The following is a 16,836-nucleotide window of genomic DNA, read 5'->3' as shown; positions in this document are numbered from 1 at the left end:
TTCAAGAAGTTGGGACTTGACTTTGATATGTTTATTGAAGGATGGGACACAAGCTAGTAAAATATAGTGTCAAGTTAGAGCTTTGAGAATGTAAACTGTTGTGTATATTATCTTTATGTATTCACTTAGACTAAAAAGGGTTCAATCCTTAGTGACACCATGATATTCGAATATTTGGAATGAGTGATATACTAATGTGAAATTCAATTGTCACGATATTTCATTTATGCGTCAGTTTGTTGTTGTTATGTTTTTATTTTAAGTTAATCAAGATTACACTTAAATATGGGAGGTTTGTTGGTGATTTGTTTCACTAATTGTATTTAAGTGTAATGAGTTGACTTGTTGACCAAAAATCAATCTTGATGCATATTAAACAAGTAAGGAAAGTGTGGAGTGTGCACTTGTTTAAGTTTATTCAAGATTAAAAGTAGACTGTCATTTAGGGGCGAAGCCCCTAAACGGACGGGGGTCTGGGGGCAGCGCCCCTAGGAGCGAGCTCCAAGGGGCAGAGCCCCTGACTGGGGTCGAGCTACCAGGTCAACGCATAAAGTTTTTATTTGGGTTATATTGTTGTATTAAAAATGCATCAGAAATCCAAATTTTGAATATTTGACTCGTTTTTGGCTTTGCATTAATCCTTATAAAAAAACCCGGATTTATGACATTTTTTGACCGTTGGAAAACTGTTTTATGACAGTTTTGACAGTTTTCAGACAAATAAGGTATTTAACCAATTTTTGGTTAGCTTTTTGGTACTCATGAAATTGATACATTTCATTCTCTGTCCTGAATCTCTTATGAGTCTTGTCTAATCAAAGATTAGGGAGTATCACCCAAATACTTTGATTTGAAAGAGGAATCACAATTCTCATAGTATCCAAGTGCCTTTATTACCCCGAAATTCTAACAAAATCTTACCGAACGACTTTCATCTGTCCTCTTCACACGAGTGTCTATATAGATATAGATTAATGTTTCAAAGGTTTTCAACAACTTGATACATTGTAGGTATCTAAAATATCATCGTCCTCACCATAGTTATTTCTATTGAAATTATTGAGATATATAGAAATTAGATTGTATCGAAATTTGGTTCCATGAATATCCAAAATTGAAATTGAAGCATTAGTTATGAATTTTCGGGTTTAATTCGATCTAATCTTTTACGAATTAGACATAACGTTAATTTTATTGGAACATGGTCTTCATATATCTACCCACTTGTAACCATAAGAATAATCATAACCATGTTTTAATAAAATATAAAAATGGATAACAAGAAAATATTTGGAATCATATGGTTTTTAGTGAATACTCAATAAAATATACATTATTATTTTGGTATATTTTGTAAAATAGATTATGTATCTCTAAATTTAAGCAAAATTAAAGTATAAGTTATAGATTGTAAGTTGTAACCATTAGTTTTTAATAAAAAGTAAAATAATAATTATAATTAGTAAATTACACGAAGCGTCCCTCGTTTATGTGTCAAAACGTATGTCCAGTCCATATTTTTAAAAATTAACTCGGACCTTTAAAACTTGCACGCTTCGTCATTGATATACGATTTTGTTACGAATTTACTCCATGCCATATCTAAAATGACCATAATGCCCTTGTTTATTTATATTCCAATTATTTTTGATTTATTTATTGTTATTAATTATACTTAGAAAAAATGGTTCAACCTTTTGTTCATTAGTTCTCTCGTTATGAACAACCAAAACCCTCAGCCTCACAAAAAATCACTAATTGTCTTTCCACCATCGTCGGACCACCGACAACCACCATTGTCGGAGAATTGTCCGTCATCATTGTTGCAGCACCATTCACCACCATTTTTATTGTTCATAAACAACCGAACGCCCCTTCTAACGTCAACAACCCTTATACCACCCACTACTTAACCGTGAGTCACCAATCACCATCATCACCACCATCTTTGAATATCCACCACCTTGTCGGAAACCAACAGCCTCCACACATACACACACCTTTTATACCACCATAAACCACCAACTATTGCCATCATCACCATCTTGTAATCTCCTCCACGAGTCAACCATTATCTTCATCGTGAGCCACTGTCAACCACTGAGCACAACTCTTGTCACGTCGACCACCTTCAACCACCAAGAACACATGTCAGATCTAGCTTACACATACACCATCACCGCTGCCGCTTAGGGTTTCGAATCACCACCAGTGATTTGCACTTCTAGCGGCGTCTGAAGTCGTCAAGCGTGCGCCATTGATCTCCATTGGCTAGGGTTTCGAGATCGACGATTTCCGATATATGTTCATATCGATTTCCAATAGATGTTTAGATCGATCTCGACCTCTATCATCACTTGTACGACATCATCGGAAATGAATATGAAGAGTCTTGCCACCGCCTAGATTTTCATATCGGCCTCAGTCATCATATGTACGATGTGATTGGAGACGGTAGGTGCAAGTTGGAGAAGACGATGAAGATTATGGTTTGGTTGGAGGAGGTGCTGGCGTTGATAGGTGGTGGTACCGAATGATTTGGCGGTCTTAAATGGTGGTGTGTAATCTGTGGAGAAATGGAATGGGATGGGTGGAGATATTTGTTTTAGTTTCTTTTTTATTTAATATAAATCTGATAAAGAAATAAAAGTAAATGTAAAAGAAATTATTAAGAGGAAAATAATTATTCATGTCAATAGGATGTACATCCAAATTAATTTTTGAAAATAGGATTAAACTTACGATTTGTCACATTTTAAAAGAAACCAGTGGTTTATTGGCTTCACCGCAAGTCTCCAACCGACACACAGGTGCAGCCGATCTGTGCAAATAAACCCCAAAAGGAAACGTCGGAAAAACCCCAAACGAAACAAGTAAATGGCGCTCCGCCAACTCCGACGTACACTAACAACCACCACCACCAACAAACTACCAATATTGTACAACTCCGCCTCCACCTCCGACGATGCGGTTACCCTCCAGCTACTCTCATGGGGGCGAGGCTCTTCAGGCCAACTCGGCAACGGCAAGGAAGAATCACAATTATATCCTTCTCTCTTTTCATCACTCATTCTCCCTCCTCTCTCTTACCGTATCTCTTCATCGACTTCATGTCACACGAGAAACGACGACCAATTAGAAATTGGCATTGCCTGTGGACTATTTCATTCTGCTGTGCTAATCGATGGGAAATTGTGGATTTGGGGAAAAGGCGACGGTGGACGCCTCGGATTTGGTCATGAAAACACTGTTTTTCGTCCGACGGTGAATTCTAACTTGGAATCGGTTCGGAATATTGCTCTCGGTGGGCTTCACTCCGTCGCACTCGATTCACTTGGTCACGTATTCTCATGGTCAGTTATTTCCTCCATGACCTTATTTGTTAGATCTCAACTAAACTTGAGAAGCTTAGAGGATGCAAATTAAATACTAAATGAATAAGTATTTAACTGAATTCATCTGTTCTATTCTATTACTTTGACTAATCGATGACAGAAGTTTTAGAAAATATTGAGCAAAGATAACTAGCAGAAATGCTTATATTGAGATCCTACTTCAAGACGCTGTGTTTGTGTTTGTATTTATCTGTATATGTAGGCATAACACCAAAAATGATGCATTTCATATCACACACCACAACTTGCCTTCCATATGTAATCTTTGATTGCATTTTCATTAAAGTTCTCTTTGCCATTTATAATGAAGTTTACAGGGGTTATGGTGGTTTTGGTGCTCTTGGTCATTCTGTTTATACTAGAGAACTCTCTCCAAAAAGAGTACAAGGCACTTGGGAGGGACAAATTACTCAAATTGCAACCAGTGGTACACATACTGCTGCAATCACTGAAGCAGGTGTGATTCTTTTTATAATCATATTTGATACATCATTTATTTATTGAAAAAATGGGATTTTCAGTATCATTTTGATCTTTATTTTATACATGTTGAATGTAGGTGAGGTATATACATGGGGAAGAGATGAAGGGGAAGGGAGACTTGGGCTTGGTCCAACTCGTGGTCAAAATGAAGTTGGTGGACTTAGCATACCTTCAAAAGTAAAATTACTACAAGTTCCCGTTGTTTCTGTTGCATGTGGTGGTTTTTTTACAACTGTGATTACAGATGATGGCCAGTTGTGGAGTTGGGGAGGTAAAAAAATAAAAATAAAAATAAAAAATACGACACTTACTGCTTTCTTTTTATCTATCCGTTTTCATATAATTATAAACCCTAATTTGTGTTTCTTTTTTACGCAGCAAATTCAAACAATGAGCTTGGTAGAGGTAACCGAATTGGTGGTTGGAAACCTCAACAGATTCCCGGTCTTGAGGGTGTTCGTGTTGTTCAAATAGCAAGTGGTGGATATCACTCTCTTGCTTTAACCGGTATGTGGCCATAAATGACCATTTTGCCCTTATATTCCAACAAACAGTTTTAACAATATTTCCCTGATATGATTTATTGCTTTTTATTTGAAAGATGATGGTCAAGTGCTTTCTTGGGGGTATGGTGGACACGGACAATTGGGGCATTTTTCTACACAAAATCAAACTGTTCCTTCAGTTATTGAGTCTCTAGCTGCTGAAAAAGTCGTCCATATTGCTTGTGGAGGTTCTTCATCAGCTGCTGTAACCGGTAATATATATATATATATATATATATATATATATATATATATATATATATATATATATATATAACCTATATTAAGAATTAATATTTAAATCATTTGGTGGCATGTATAATTGTATGTATACAACAGATAAAGGGAAGCTGTACATGTGGGGAAATGGGAAGGATGGACAATTAGGGGTTCCTGGTGTGCCAGAAATACAACCTTTTCCAATTGAAGTGAAATTTTTAATGGAGGATGATGGTTTGGGGGGTTCCCATAATGTTGTTTCTGTAGCCATTGGTGCATCACATGCTCTTTGTTTGGTTTCAAGGTCAACTAATTCTTCATGATTTACTCTCAACTCAAGAATGGTGTTTGGATTTTGTAACTGCCTTTTTTGACACCTCACATGTGCATGTTATTTGTTTATTTATGGCAGACTTTATGGTGCTCTTGAATCTCATTTTGTAGTTAGCTCGTTTTTGCAGAGACTGCAACAAATGAGGTTTAAAAAAAAACATATAAATAAACTTCGGTTCAGCCTGGATCGAGATTTGATTCTCAAAAGAACAAGAATCAAGAATTATAGCAGATATATTTAGTTGTGGTTCTGTTTCTCACTTGAATGTTGCTTAGCTGTTGATTATTAGCACTTTTGAATATTCTGTCTTTATTTTAGTTTATTAATTTGAGCATAATACAAAGCCACTTGTATTCTAGTCATGCTATTAATTTAGAAATTCATTATATTTTCTTTCACCTGTTATTAAAAATCAAAAGGTTCGTTACAAAGTACAAAAAAGAAAAAAAAAAAAAAAAAAAAAAAAACAATTACAATTATCATTTTTATTAATCTGGCTTTTTTATTTTTACCAATTTTGTTAATAATTGATGGTTAAATTGATAAAAGTTAGTAATTTTGTGGCAGTGAATATTTTATGGTTATATGTATCTTGATATCTATGACCAAATAATTGAGAAGCTTGTTATTCTATATGGTAAAAAAAATAACTAATTACTAAAAAAAATTAATAGGATAAATTAATAAATTAAGTTTTTTCTATAATATACCTGTTAACTGAATGGTTAAATAGTTAATCATTAAAGTGATCCAAATATGCAAAGCTCTGTCACAAATATTTTCGATGTTTATTACTTCATTGTAAAATAAAAAATTCAGTTTTCAAAATGGACTTGAAGCTTTTTTTATTTTTTATTTTTTATTTTTCTTATTTTGCGAGATAGATAAGATAATAGCCTATCAGGGTAACAAAGGATTTTAGGTCATTTTTTGCATCATTTATTGGTGATTTTTTTTATATTCAAAAAATGTCACTATGACTGTTATCATAGATCATAGGGGTATTTTTCAAGCATAAAAAATAAGTATATATATATATATATATATATATATATATATATATATATATATATATATATATATATATATATATATATATATATATATCAATGTTCTAAATAACGTAAGGCGTGACTTGGCGGCAATGTCAAGCCTAAAGCTTTTCCAAGCCTTGGCGAGTCATGGCGTTTGTAAGGCGTGACTTAAGGCGGCAATATTCTATATAATTAATATTTTTATATGTATTTTCAACTATTATTCATTTTTATACACATATATGACTTAAGGCAGCGTTTTAGCAAAGTTTGGCGGCAAGTGCAAGCCTTGGAGCCGTGGCGCGTTTTTTAGAACCTTGATATATATATATATATATATATATATATATATATATATATATATATATATATAATTCATATATTTTATCATATAATTTGTTATCATATAATTCATATAATTTATTAAAAAATTTGTTATCATATAATTCATTATCTCTTTTTAATATTTTATTTTAATTTATTAAAAAATCTATTACTTTATTAAAATATTTAACTTTATAATATTTTATTCTTTAAATATATTTCTCTTTCTTATCTTGATAAAAAAAATAATTAAGTATTAAAATATGACCTAACAACTAGAAAATTGTTTTGATGATCCTTCAAACATTATCTTCACTTGGATAAATCTTTTTTCAAGTTTTAACAAACGAAAATTTTAAGTGGATAGAAATATCAAATATTTGAGTGATACAAAAAAATTTAGGAACAATATTTTTCTCTATTAAAACAGCAAACACCGATCTTTGTTAAAATCTCATAAATTAAAAAAAAAAAAAAAAAAAATCTCTCCTACAATATTATGTCTCACTCAAATGTTATTGTAAGTGTTTGTTGTTCCTATAAACTTGACATTCTTGTCTGTAAAAATTTGAAGAAGATTACAGTTTTCAATAAAACTAAAACTCATGTTTAATTGCTAACTTGCTTTTAATCGGTTGAAAAACGTTGAAGATGGACTGATGAAATAGTTTTTTACAAAAGTATTTATAACATAAGTTCTAAGATAGAAAAAGATAAATATTTAAAAATTAGTTATCAAAATAATTTAGGTTATTTTTTGTTATAACATTTATAAATATTTATTTTTCTAAATTTTTTTGTGTAACACTCAAATGTTTGTGCAATTGTTTAAAAATAGATTTATAAAATAAAATTTTATGAAAATAAATATTTTACAAATTATTATATTTTTTAATAAAATTAAAATGAAAAATAAAGAAAGGATAATGAATGAGGTAACAATATTTGACTTTTGTTGGCATTCGTCACTTTTCTCTTTATTAATTATCGGTGAACATATTTTTTATTTTTCAAAATATACTTTTATGTCATAATGGTATTTCTGAATTCAAAAAATTAATTCATTGATAAATATAAAATGATATAAAAAATAATGAAATATAAATAAATCAAAATTTGTATTCAATAATATAAACAATTAATTAAATATAAACAAAATCCAAAGTCTTTATCTTATAACTCATTATTCGTAGAAAAATATGTCATGAGACCTATAATCATTTATAAATCAATTTTGTTTAATTTTGTGAAAGATGATATTGGGTATGTTCGGCATGTTTGTGAGTGTTTAGGAGTTTCTAATTTCCAGCGTTTAAAAAAATACTTCAATTTGAACAAAAAAGCTCGTTTGACACTAGGGATGAGAGTGGGTCCAAACCCGGACCGGTAGACCCGGACCCGGAAAACCCGGGAACCGGTTAACGAGATTTTTTAGGACCGGAAACCGGACCGGTATATAGGAACCGGTTTCGGTTCGGTTTCGGGTAAGGTACCGGGTAAAGTGGGTCTAGAACCGGAAAACCCAGAAATATCAAAGTGGGTCGAATGGAACCGGGTAAAGTGGGTCTAAAACCGAAAAACCCGGGGAACCGGGTAAAGTGGGTCGAATGCATGTTTTAAAATTTCACAAAATACAAAAATAAAGCTGAGAAAAAAAAAATTCGCAGCTTTGATATCCCAACTTTGGGAGACTATAAATCAATGAATATGAAACCAAAAATGACAAAATTATAGTCTAAAATCATGTACAAACTCTATACTACACTTTGGAAAAAACCGTATGCTATTCCGACTTCAAACGAATTAAACATGCATGTTTTAAATCTATCACGAAATACAAAGAAAGCTGAAAAACATAAAATTTTCAGCTTTGATATCTCGACTTTGAGAGACTATAAGTCAATGAATAAACACCCAAACATAGCAAAATTATAGTCTAAAATCATGTACAAAATATAAATTACACTCTGGAAAAAATCTCATACCAATCCGACTTCAAACGAATAAGATATGTGTTTTAAAACTATTACAGAATATATAAAAAAGCTTAAAAACATAAAATTTCCAGCTTTGATATCCCAACTTTGAGAGACTATAAGTCAATGAATATAAACCCAAAAATGACAAAATTATAGTCTAAAATCATGTACAAACTATAAACTATATTATGGAAAAAACCTCATGTCAATCCGACTTTAAACGAATGAGATATGCATGTTTTAAAACTATCACATAATACAAAAAAAAGCTGAAAAACATAAAATTTCCAGCTTTGATATCCCGACTTTGAGAGACTATAAGTCAATGAATATAAACCCAAAAATGACAAAATTATAGTCTAAAATCATGTAAAAACTAATAACTATACAATGGAAAAAACCCCATGTCAATTCGACTTCAAACGAATGAGATATGCATGTTTTAAACTTTCCATAGAAACCGGTTCCGGTTCCTAACATGGTTCCGGTTCTTAAACCCGGTCTACCCGGACCCGAAGGACCCGAAACCCGGATTACCCGGAACCCGGATAGAGCCATTCTTTAAACCCGGGACCCGGACCGGTTTTACATATTCCGGTTCTAACGGTTCCGATTCCGGTCCGATTCCGGTTCCGGTCCGATTTTCCGGTTCTAAATCTCATCCCTATTTGACACATCAAGTTTTTAGCGTTTAGTTTTAAACAAAACGCTCTAAATTCAAAAACTATCTCACATAGCGTTTAATAAAATGCTACCAGCTAGGTGTGCCAGTTTTACCGAAAATGTCAATTTGTCGATTGTAAGAATTCAATTTCCCATTTTGTGATGATATTTAAAAAATAATCATTTTATTTTTAAATCGATTATCGTTGGATTCGGACCTAGCCAAATATATGTTTGACAAAACTTCAAAAATGGTCCATGTGGTTTCCGAAAATATCAAGTTTAATCCCTAAGTTCAAAAAACCTCACAGATGGTCCCTGTGGTTTCAAAACTTTTAACATTTGGTCCTTCCGGCTCACTCCGTTACCATTTAGCCGTTAAGTAAGGGGTATTTTTGTCATTTCACTACCCAGGGACCATTTATGAGGTTTTGTATATCTTTTTTTAAAATAAATAAATAAATAAATAAAATTTAATATGCAAGGGTCCCACCGCTCTCTCTCTCTCTCTCTCTCTCTCTCTCTCTCTCTCTCGATCTTCAGCCCTACTATCTCCTTCATTATTTACCCTTACCCTAAATCAAAATCTATCAAAATCCAAATTAGAAAAGGAAGCACTAATCAGATCCTATAACCACAATCATCAACACCTACACCATAGCACCATATCAAAAGGAAACCAAATCCAAAGTCAAATATATACTTATGGTTCTTGATTTATAACGAAAATCGAAGAAAAAATAATCCTAAACAAGCCTGATGAAACGGCGGTAGAGACTGTGAAATCGCATACACAGAAATCCAAAATGATGGGGGGTTTGAGTTGCAGGTTTCAGAAATGATGAAGGAGAGGCGGAGTTGCAGGTTTCGTACACAGTCATCGCTTTGGTTTCAGATCTTCGTTTTTTGGTTTTTGATCTTTGTTTTGTTTGTTCATAGCAAGTTAAATCAGACATCCAAGATTGTTCTAACCTTTCAATTTCCTGAAATTAACATCATTTTTCAAGAGAGGTTCAGGCATCGGTTCTTATTTTGAAGGGTAAAGTTGTTTATGTGCGATGATGTAAGCATTAACGGGAGACCTCTTGTTTATAGAAGGATGAGCAAATCGGAAGTCAAGGTCATCGTTGTCGGCGTTAATGTCAGTTGCTCGAGAAGTCATGACCTGAGCTTGAAGCTGTTGTCGGCGTCAATGTTAGTTGCTCGAGAAGTCATGACCTGAGCCTGAAGCTGAGACATGACCGGAGATGAAGAAGCAGTGATGGTAGTGGGGGTGTTGGTAGATTCTCTGCTCCATTTGTGTGGGTAAACCGGACTTGAGATCCGCCCCTGGTCCATTTGAGAAGGAAAGTTGATTGCACCGATTTGAGTGTGTTTTTGGATATAATCATTGATTCAAACATATTTTGTTCTTCAACGCGCATACAGTTCTCTAAGAACGAATTGAATGATTTCGATTTTTGTTTATGGAACTCAAGAACAAACCCATATTTTGTGTGTGATTTTCATTTCCGAAACGATTTCAAGGAGTATTCTTGAGTGTGTATGTATTTATAAGAGATTGTGTCTATGTGTTATTGAGTGTGTGTATGTGTATGTATTTTGAAGAACAAAGCCATAAAAGTTAAAGTGTGTGTTTTTTTCATAACTATGTGTGTTCTTGAGTTTTGAAGAACAAACCTAGAGAGAGAGAGAGAGAGAGAGAGAAGGGTGGGACCCTTGCATATTAAATTTTATTTATTTATTTATTTATTTTAAAAAAAGTAATACAAAACCTCATAAATGGTCCCTGGGTAGTGAAATGACAAAATACCCCTTAGTTAACGACCAAAAGCTAACGGAGTTAGCGAAAAAGACCATTTGTTAAAAGTTTTAAAACCACAGGGACCATCTATGAGGTTTTTTGAACTTAGTGACTAAACTTGATACTTTCGGAAACCACACGGACCACTTTTGAAGTTTTGTCTATATGTTGTAAGAAAGTGCGAGATCCCAACTCCTTTCCCTCCTCATCTTTCACTGCTAAGCTTTCCCGCCCTTTTACTTTCTTAAAACCCTAGAATATGTTCAATCATCGTAGCTGATTTGACCAAAACAGGTGATTAATCTTTGTCTGATGATTACGCGTTTCTATCATTGTTCACATTTCTTAGTTTTTTGTTGGATTAACTCTTCTTATCCTCTCGTTAATCTCTTCTGTTTTCGATCTATTGTCTCGTATTACAGTTAGAGGATTTTAGCTCATCGGAATCAACAAAGATTTACGCTGATTGAAATCAGATCGGCTTCAGAAGTTTATTCAGGTTAGCGATTTTCCCCTTCCTTTATTCTTTATGCAATGAAATTGGCTGTATTATGTAGGTATATATACAATTTTGTGATGATTGTCTGCTTGTTATTAGGCCCTTGAATGCTCTCACAGCGTAATTTAATAATCCAAAAGTAACCACCTCCTTACCCGTAACATTGCTACATTTGATTTCCATAACGTCAAACCTAGCACATCTTCAAATACACAATTGATACGGGTTTTGTTACTCGTGCATGAAAGATATTCCTTTTGTAATTCTTCTGCCAAAATTTGATGTGTTTATGAAAAGATTCCAAAGAAGTTTGGAGTAAACCACAATTTATTATTTTGGAAAATTTTCCATCTGGTTTTAGGTCTTCAAAGTCTATGTTTACCTTTTCACTGAGAATCTATATGTAACTAAAAAAAATGAAATTATAAGTTTATAACTAATCAGGTCTATTTCTACTAATTTTTATACATCGATATTTTTTGTTTTTCAGGTTTTTGAGTACAAGATAAACCAAAAACCCAAAGATGACCGAAAAGACAGATTCCTGCTTCACAAAAGGAGCAGATGCAGTTCTAAGTATCCCCCCCAACTCATCAATACCAATTGCATATCACCCTCTCTTTGGTCCTCATAATGACCTTCTTCTCCTTGAGCTTGATGAAAAGCTTCTCCCTGATGTCATCAACCAAAGGTATTCTTGGTATTCTTTATCTCCTTTTTCATTGACATGCCACTAATTCTGATTTTCTACTCAGAGTAAGCTTACGAGGACAACCAGATGAAGATGCAGTTCTCTGCACACAGTCAAAAACTTATGCTATTAAGTTTGTTGGAACATCAAATTCTGTATTCCTTGTCCCCCCTTCAGACCAATTTTCAGTAAATGAAGAAGGTGAAGATCCAGAAAGTAATGCAGCATCTGTCCTTAAGGTAGCACCTGGAACCATGGAGCTTGTTGAAGTTGCTCCAAGAATAGACAAACTTAAACTCCTCCTTTCAGAAAACCCATATATATTTGATGAAGTCAATGAGATCTATGATTCTGGTTTATACCAATGGGATGACTTAACTGATAGGGTTCAAGCTAGTGATGAAGAATTAAGATCCGCTCTTCGAGTTCTTTCAGCTGTAGAGATTAATGGGTATTGGAGAATTGTTGATCAGAAATACATGGATCGAATCCTAAGCATGCTTATAAACAACTCATTATTAAACGATTGGTCTTTGAATGCTCTTAATGAAGATAAAGTTGTGGAATCTTTAGTGAAAGATGGATTTTCAAGAGTGATTGCACGCCATTGTTTGGAGGTATTTGGGAGTAAGACAAATGGGGAAAGTGTTTGGGGATTAGATGAGAAACGGGTTTGTGTGCATTTTGCTAGAGGGATATTATCGTCATTTGGAAAGATGAAAATGGAAAGTTTTATGGAGGAATGGGTAAGGAAAGTCCCTGGAGGAATGGTGGTGAGTTTTGAGATGTTGGAAGGGGAAGTTTTGGTGGAAAAACTTGGAATTCAGAGTTGGGTTTATGGTTTTAGTGTTTCTTCTTTGCCTTCAGATCCTGCTAATCGGTTTTCTAGGCTTTTTCAAGAAAGGTCCAAATGGGATTGGAAAGATCTTCATCCTTACATCAGGTTTTATCTATGTTTCTTTATGTGATTTTGTTGCTTTTTCTCTAAAATAGATGGAAAAATGTCTCAAACTTTTATGGGTGATTGGAAAAATGAAGTGACTAAAGTAGGGTTGCTAACATGTTATTTTGCATTTGCTATAGGGATTTAAGTGTTCCAGGACTTACTTCAGATGGTTTACTGCTCAAATACACTAGAAGAACTCAGCCTACTGCAAATTCTGAGCCTGTTTTCACTGCAAGATGACTCATTGAGTTATCTTTTCAGTAACTAAATTAGGGTTTTTACTTTTCATTTTCAAACTCTTATTTCCTTGTACCAAACCTATAATTAGTTTGATATTTTGTTCATATATAATTTGTGCATTTGATTCAAATTGTAGCGATAACTAGTGAACAACTTGTAATGTACTTTTATTGGTTTGTTATAGCATCTTCCTTTCATTTCTTATTATTATAGTGTTGTATTTTTGAAAAAGCTATATAGTTATAAGTTATAATAATGTCATCGAATATACAAAACATCTTTCACTGTTATGATTCCATGAATTTTTCAAAATAAAAGTATGGAATACAATGTTTATCAGTTTTCAAGTTGCTTATAATTTAGCAAACTGGGAAATTTTATGAAAAATAATAAACCAAACACGTTTTTAAAATTCAGTTTTCTTATAATTTTTTTCTAGAAAACATGGTTTTTTTTTTTCACAACCAAACGGGTCCTAATTTCTATTGTATCAAACCTATAATTAGTTAACAAATATCTTTTTTTGTTGTCCCTAAGCTGCATCTTTGACTAAACTTTCTTCATGTTCTTCATACTATCTTCATTGACCCTAATTCTTAGTTTATTTTGAGTATGTTGTTTGGTTTTGGTTGTACTCGTGTGTTTGGAGATTTTTTTTGTTATGTTCATGAAGGTGTTGAGAACCAAACTAAAACAAATAAAAACAGTGACTTACCGCAAAAAGAAAATCAACTTCTGGATGTGATTTTAATCCTCTTGATGAACAAATTAAATAAATTATAAATAAGTTAATTTACAATTAAAATAAAAATCCAATAAATAAAAAATGATTTGAATTTTAATGAAATGATAATAATTTCTTTTTAAATCCATGGCAGCCCCACATAAATATTAGGTAAAAAAAATGTTGTCATGTGGATCCCACATGGGATACAAAATGGCTCCTGTAATTAAAAACCAAAGAAAATTTTGTTTTCGTGTTGATTACAATTAAAATATTGAGTGGTTTGAAAGGCAATTCGGCATGATAAATTTGTGACATTAACCCTAATTAATTGTGAAAAATTGGTCCACTTTCGTAGATGCATCTCACATGAAATGGCTACGTCAAATTCGAAGGCATTTGCTAAGAGTAAGTGTTGGACAACATTCGTTGTTGAAATATACATTGTGATGCATGAAGACAATTCACTTTAACATATCCTAATGTCATCCCTAGTATTACGGGTGATATTTGTTTTTGGTGTTCAATCTTGATCGAGAAATAAAATCGTCAAGTAGAGAAAGTTGATGCAATCCATGAGTCCATGACTTATTCTTGAAACAAAATAAAGAAATACTTATCATTTGTCCTTTGTCCTTACACAAATAAAGCTCAAAAAGGCTTTAACACGATAGATTATAGTTGTTTGCCTGCTAATTACGTATTTAACATATATAAAAACTTAACACCTAATATTATAAAAGCAAATTAATTAATAGCACGTCTGAACTGAGTTTTAGTTTATTTATATTAATTATTAAATGATGGCTTTCTTTATATTTATCAGTTTAATCTATTTGAAATGTCTATTCATACATACCGAACAATATATGGAAATGAGTTAACAATTTATTTTTTATGAAAACAAACAGACAATTTAACCAAACTTTGAAGAATCTTTTGTCGATGAAGCAAAATATAAAATACATTATCCTAAACAGATTAAATGGCCTTAAAATATTTATAAAACTTTGAAATATTCAAGCACACTATCATTTGTCTCATCAACTTATCATCAATCCTTTTTTTATAATGCATATATACAAGCAATTTTTAGTGATTGTGGAAATCTTGTCTCAAATGTTGGTTATATCACAAATCCACAAACGAGAGTTAAAGATGGTTAAAACTTAAATATGTATTTTCAATAATTATTTCGCTTTTTTAAAATCAAAAGGAGAAGATGTAATCAATTACAAAATAATAATTAATACTAACAATAATCATGTAATTTCGTATTTATTTTTAAAATATCGGTTCTTTACAACAATTTCTATGTTTTTTTTTTTCAAACATAACTATTTTGTTATTAAGAATCAACAATTAAAACTATATTCGTCTGACACCAGAAAGCCTAATACCTTCAAATTACAGGAAATATATATAATTTGTGAATACATATTTCTAACGTGCTTCAATACATATATATATATATATATATATATATATATATATATATATATATATATATATATATATTAATCTACTTGGTGAAAATCATATTATATTCAAGTCATAGCATTGCTTTTTTGTCAGCCGTGAGATTTTTTAACCAAAACTTTTGGATTATATATATATACCATGTGGTGTACAATAAAGATTGCGTAGAGTACAAGGCAATTTGGCTTTCCTACTTTTGTTTACCGAAAGTCCGAAAGGATAATATATTAATATACGCTGTTTTGAAATTACAGGGATACCCCCAACTCCGATGTCATTTTTGTAAATACACAGAGGTCACCAACGCATGATGATAACGCGCTTGACCGACCTCCTTCCCCTTAAAAAAAACCTCGCACGCCCCAAAATTCATTCATTCATTCAATCCTAAATTTTCATTTTTCTCACGCTAAAAGCTTATTGATCAATCCCATAATTCTCAAGATCTTTTCTTCCATTGTTGAGTTGTGTTTTTGATTTCAGTTCTGAATTTGATCTTTGAACAGAGGACATGGCACAGAGAACGGAGAAAGAAGAGACGGAATTCAAGGCGGTGCCGGAGACGCTGACTATGTGCGTTAATAACTGCGGCGTCGTTGGGAACCCAGCGACCAATAATATGTGTCAAAAGTGCTTCAATTCCACCACGACCGCTAGCTCTACGACGTCGCATCGTATTCGTAGCAGATCTAGCTCCTTCAGGTCAACGTCTCCACGCGCTGTATCGGTTGATCTCGTGGTAGATCGGACGGTTGTGGTGTTAAATGAAGAGTTAAAGGAGGCGGTGAAGACAGAGACGGTGGTGGCGAAGAAGGAGGTGAGTCGATGCTCTGGATGCCGGAAGAGGGTAGGTTTGACCGGTTTCCGGTGCCGGTGTGGAGATTTGTTCTGCGCCGAGCACCGGTACTCAGACCGCCACGATTGCAGCTACGATTACAAGACCGCTGGCCGTGAGGCGATCGCTAGGGATAATCCGGTGGTCAAAGCGGCAAAGATCGTTAGGATATGAATTGAACACAAATAAAAACACAAAAAAAATATGTTTTTCGTAAAATCAAAATTTCTGATTGGGAAAATTGTAAAGCTCCGAAAAGAACAGTCGATCGTCGTTTTTTGGAAATTAATTAATCTGAGAAAATTCCTTTCGGTGGTGATTGAGATGGAGATTGGTGGACGGATTTGAATTATTAGAGATTGAATTATTGGTTGTCTGTTGGTGTTTGATGTTGAAATAAAAAAAAATAATAATAAAAAGATTGAAACTTTTGTTTGGAATCGTTCGTCGCAAATAACCCGTCCAAAAACACCTGTTTCCGGTACCATGAAGGTGTGAGTGGTGGCCCAACCATTGCCGGAGTGCCACCACTTCAACCGGTGCCGGAGGCCAAACCGATTCCACTCCGACCACCCTTATCAAATGTGATATTTGTTGATTTTAAATGCATAAGATGTTATTTGGTAGTTTCTAGAAAATAAT

General features: G+C 33.2%; 3 protein-coding genes across 3 annotated transcripts; all 3 read left to right on the top strand.

Moving 5' to 3' along the window:
* Nucleotides 1–2,762: 2,762 nt before the first annotated feature.
* Nucleotides 2,763–5,374, top strand: RUG3 (Regulator of chromosome condensation (RCC1) family protein). Its single transcript, XM_079043316.1, has 6 exons — nt 2,763–3,353; nt 3,713–3,852; nt 3,955–4,149; nt 4,257–4,385; nt 4,480–4,635; nt 4,763–5,374. Exons 1-6 carry the CDS (start codon nt 2,878–2,880, stop codon nt 4,963–4,965), a joined length of 1,299 nt encoding a protein of 432 aa, XP_078899442.1. The 5' UTR covers nt 2,763–2,877; the 3' UTR covers nt 4,966–5,374.
* Nucleotides 5,375–10,989: 5,615 nt separating this feature from the next.
* LOC145106306 (zinc ion binding protein) lies at nt 10,990–13,363 on the top strand. Its single transcript, XM_079043317.1, has 5 exons — nt 10,990–11,074; nt 11,203–11,279; nt 11,770–11,970; nt 12,035–12,913; nt 13,054–13,363. Exons 3-5 carry the CDS (start codon nt 11,804–11,806, stop codon nt 13,154–13,156), a joined length of 1,149 nt encoding a protein of 382 aa, XP_078899443.1. The 5' UTR covers nt 10,990–11,074; nt 11,203–11,279; nt 11,770–11,803; the 3' UTR covers nt 13,157–13,363.
* A 2,346-nt stretch (nt 13,364–15,709) lies between these two features.
* Nucleotides 15,710–16,634, top strand: LOC145106303 (zinc finger A20 and AN1 domain-containing stress-associated protein 5-like). Its single transcript, XM_079043314.1, has one exon. It carries the CDS (start codon nt 15,871–15,873, stop codon nt 16,366–16,368), a length of 498 nt encoding a protein of 165 aa, XP_078899440.1. The 5' UTR covers nt 15,710–15,870; the 3' UTR covers nt 16,369–16,634.
* The last annotated feature ends 202 nt before the right edge of the window (nt 16,635–16,836 follow it).

Source organism: Lactuca virosa, chromosome 4, assembly GCF_052849685.1.
Source record: "Lactuca virosa cultivar CGN04683 chromosome 4, Lactuca_virosa_CGN04683_v6, whole genome shotgun sequence".
In the NCBI taxonomy this organism is placed as follows: Eukaryota; Viridiplantae; Streptophyta; class Magnoliopsida; order Asterales; family Asteraceae; genus Lactuca; species Lactuca virosa.
This window is presented reverse-complemented; position numbering and strand designations above follow the sequence as displayed.

Excerpts from the sequence above, each read along its gene's own strand:
- LOC145106306 (XM_079043317.1), top strand. The coding sequence starts at position 11,804 with ATGACCGAAAAGACAGATTCCTGCTTCACAAAAGGAGCAGATGCAGTT. Across the intron at positions 11,971-12,034 it reads CCTGATGTCATCAACCAAAG|AGTAAGCTTACGAGGACAAC; the intron begins GTATTCTTGGTA and ends TTTTCTACTCAG. Across the intron at positions 12,914-13,053 it reads GATCTTCATCCTTACATCAG|GGATTTAAGTGTTCCAGGAC; the intron begins GTTTTATCTATG and ends CATTTGCTATAG.
- LOC145106303 (XM_079043314.1), top strand. The coding sequence starts at position 15,871 with ATGGCACAGAGAACGGAGAAAGAAGAGACGGAATTCAAGGCGGTGCCG.
- RUG3 (XM_079043316.1), top strand. The coding sequence starts at position 2,878 with ATGGCGCTCCGCCAACTCCGACGTACACTAACAACCACCACCACCAAC. Across the intron at positions 3,354-3,712 it reads CTTGGTCACGTATTCTCATG|GGGTTATGGTGGTTTTGGTG; the intron begins GTCAGTTATTTC and ends TGAAGTTTACAG. Across the intron at positions 4,150-4,256 it reads CCAGTTGTGGAGTTGGGGAG|CAAATTCAAACAATGAGCTT; the intron begins GTAAAAAAATAA and ends TTTTTTACGCAG.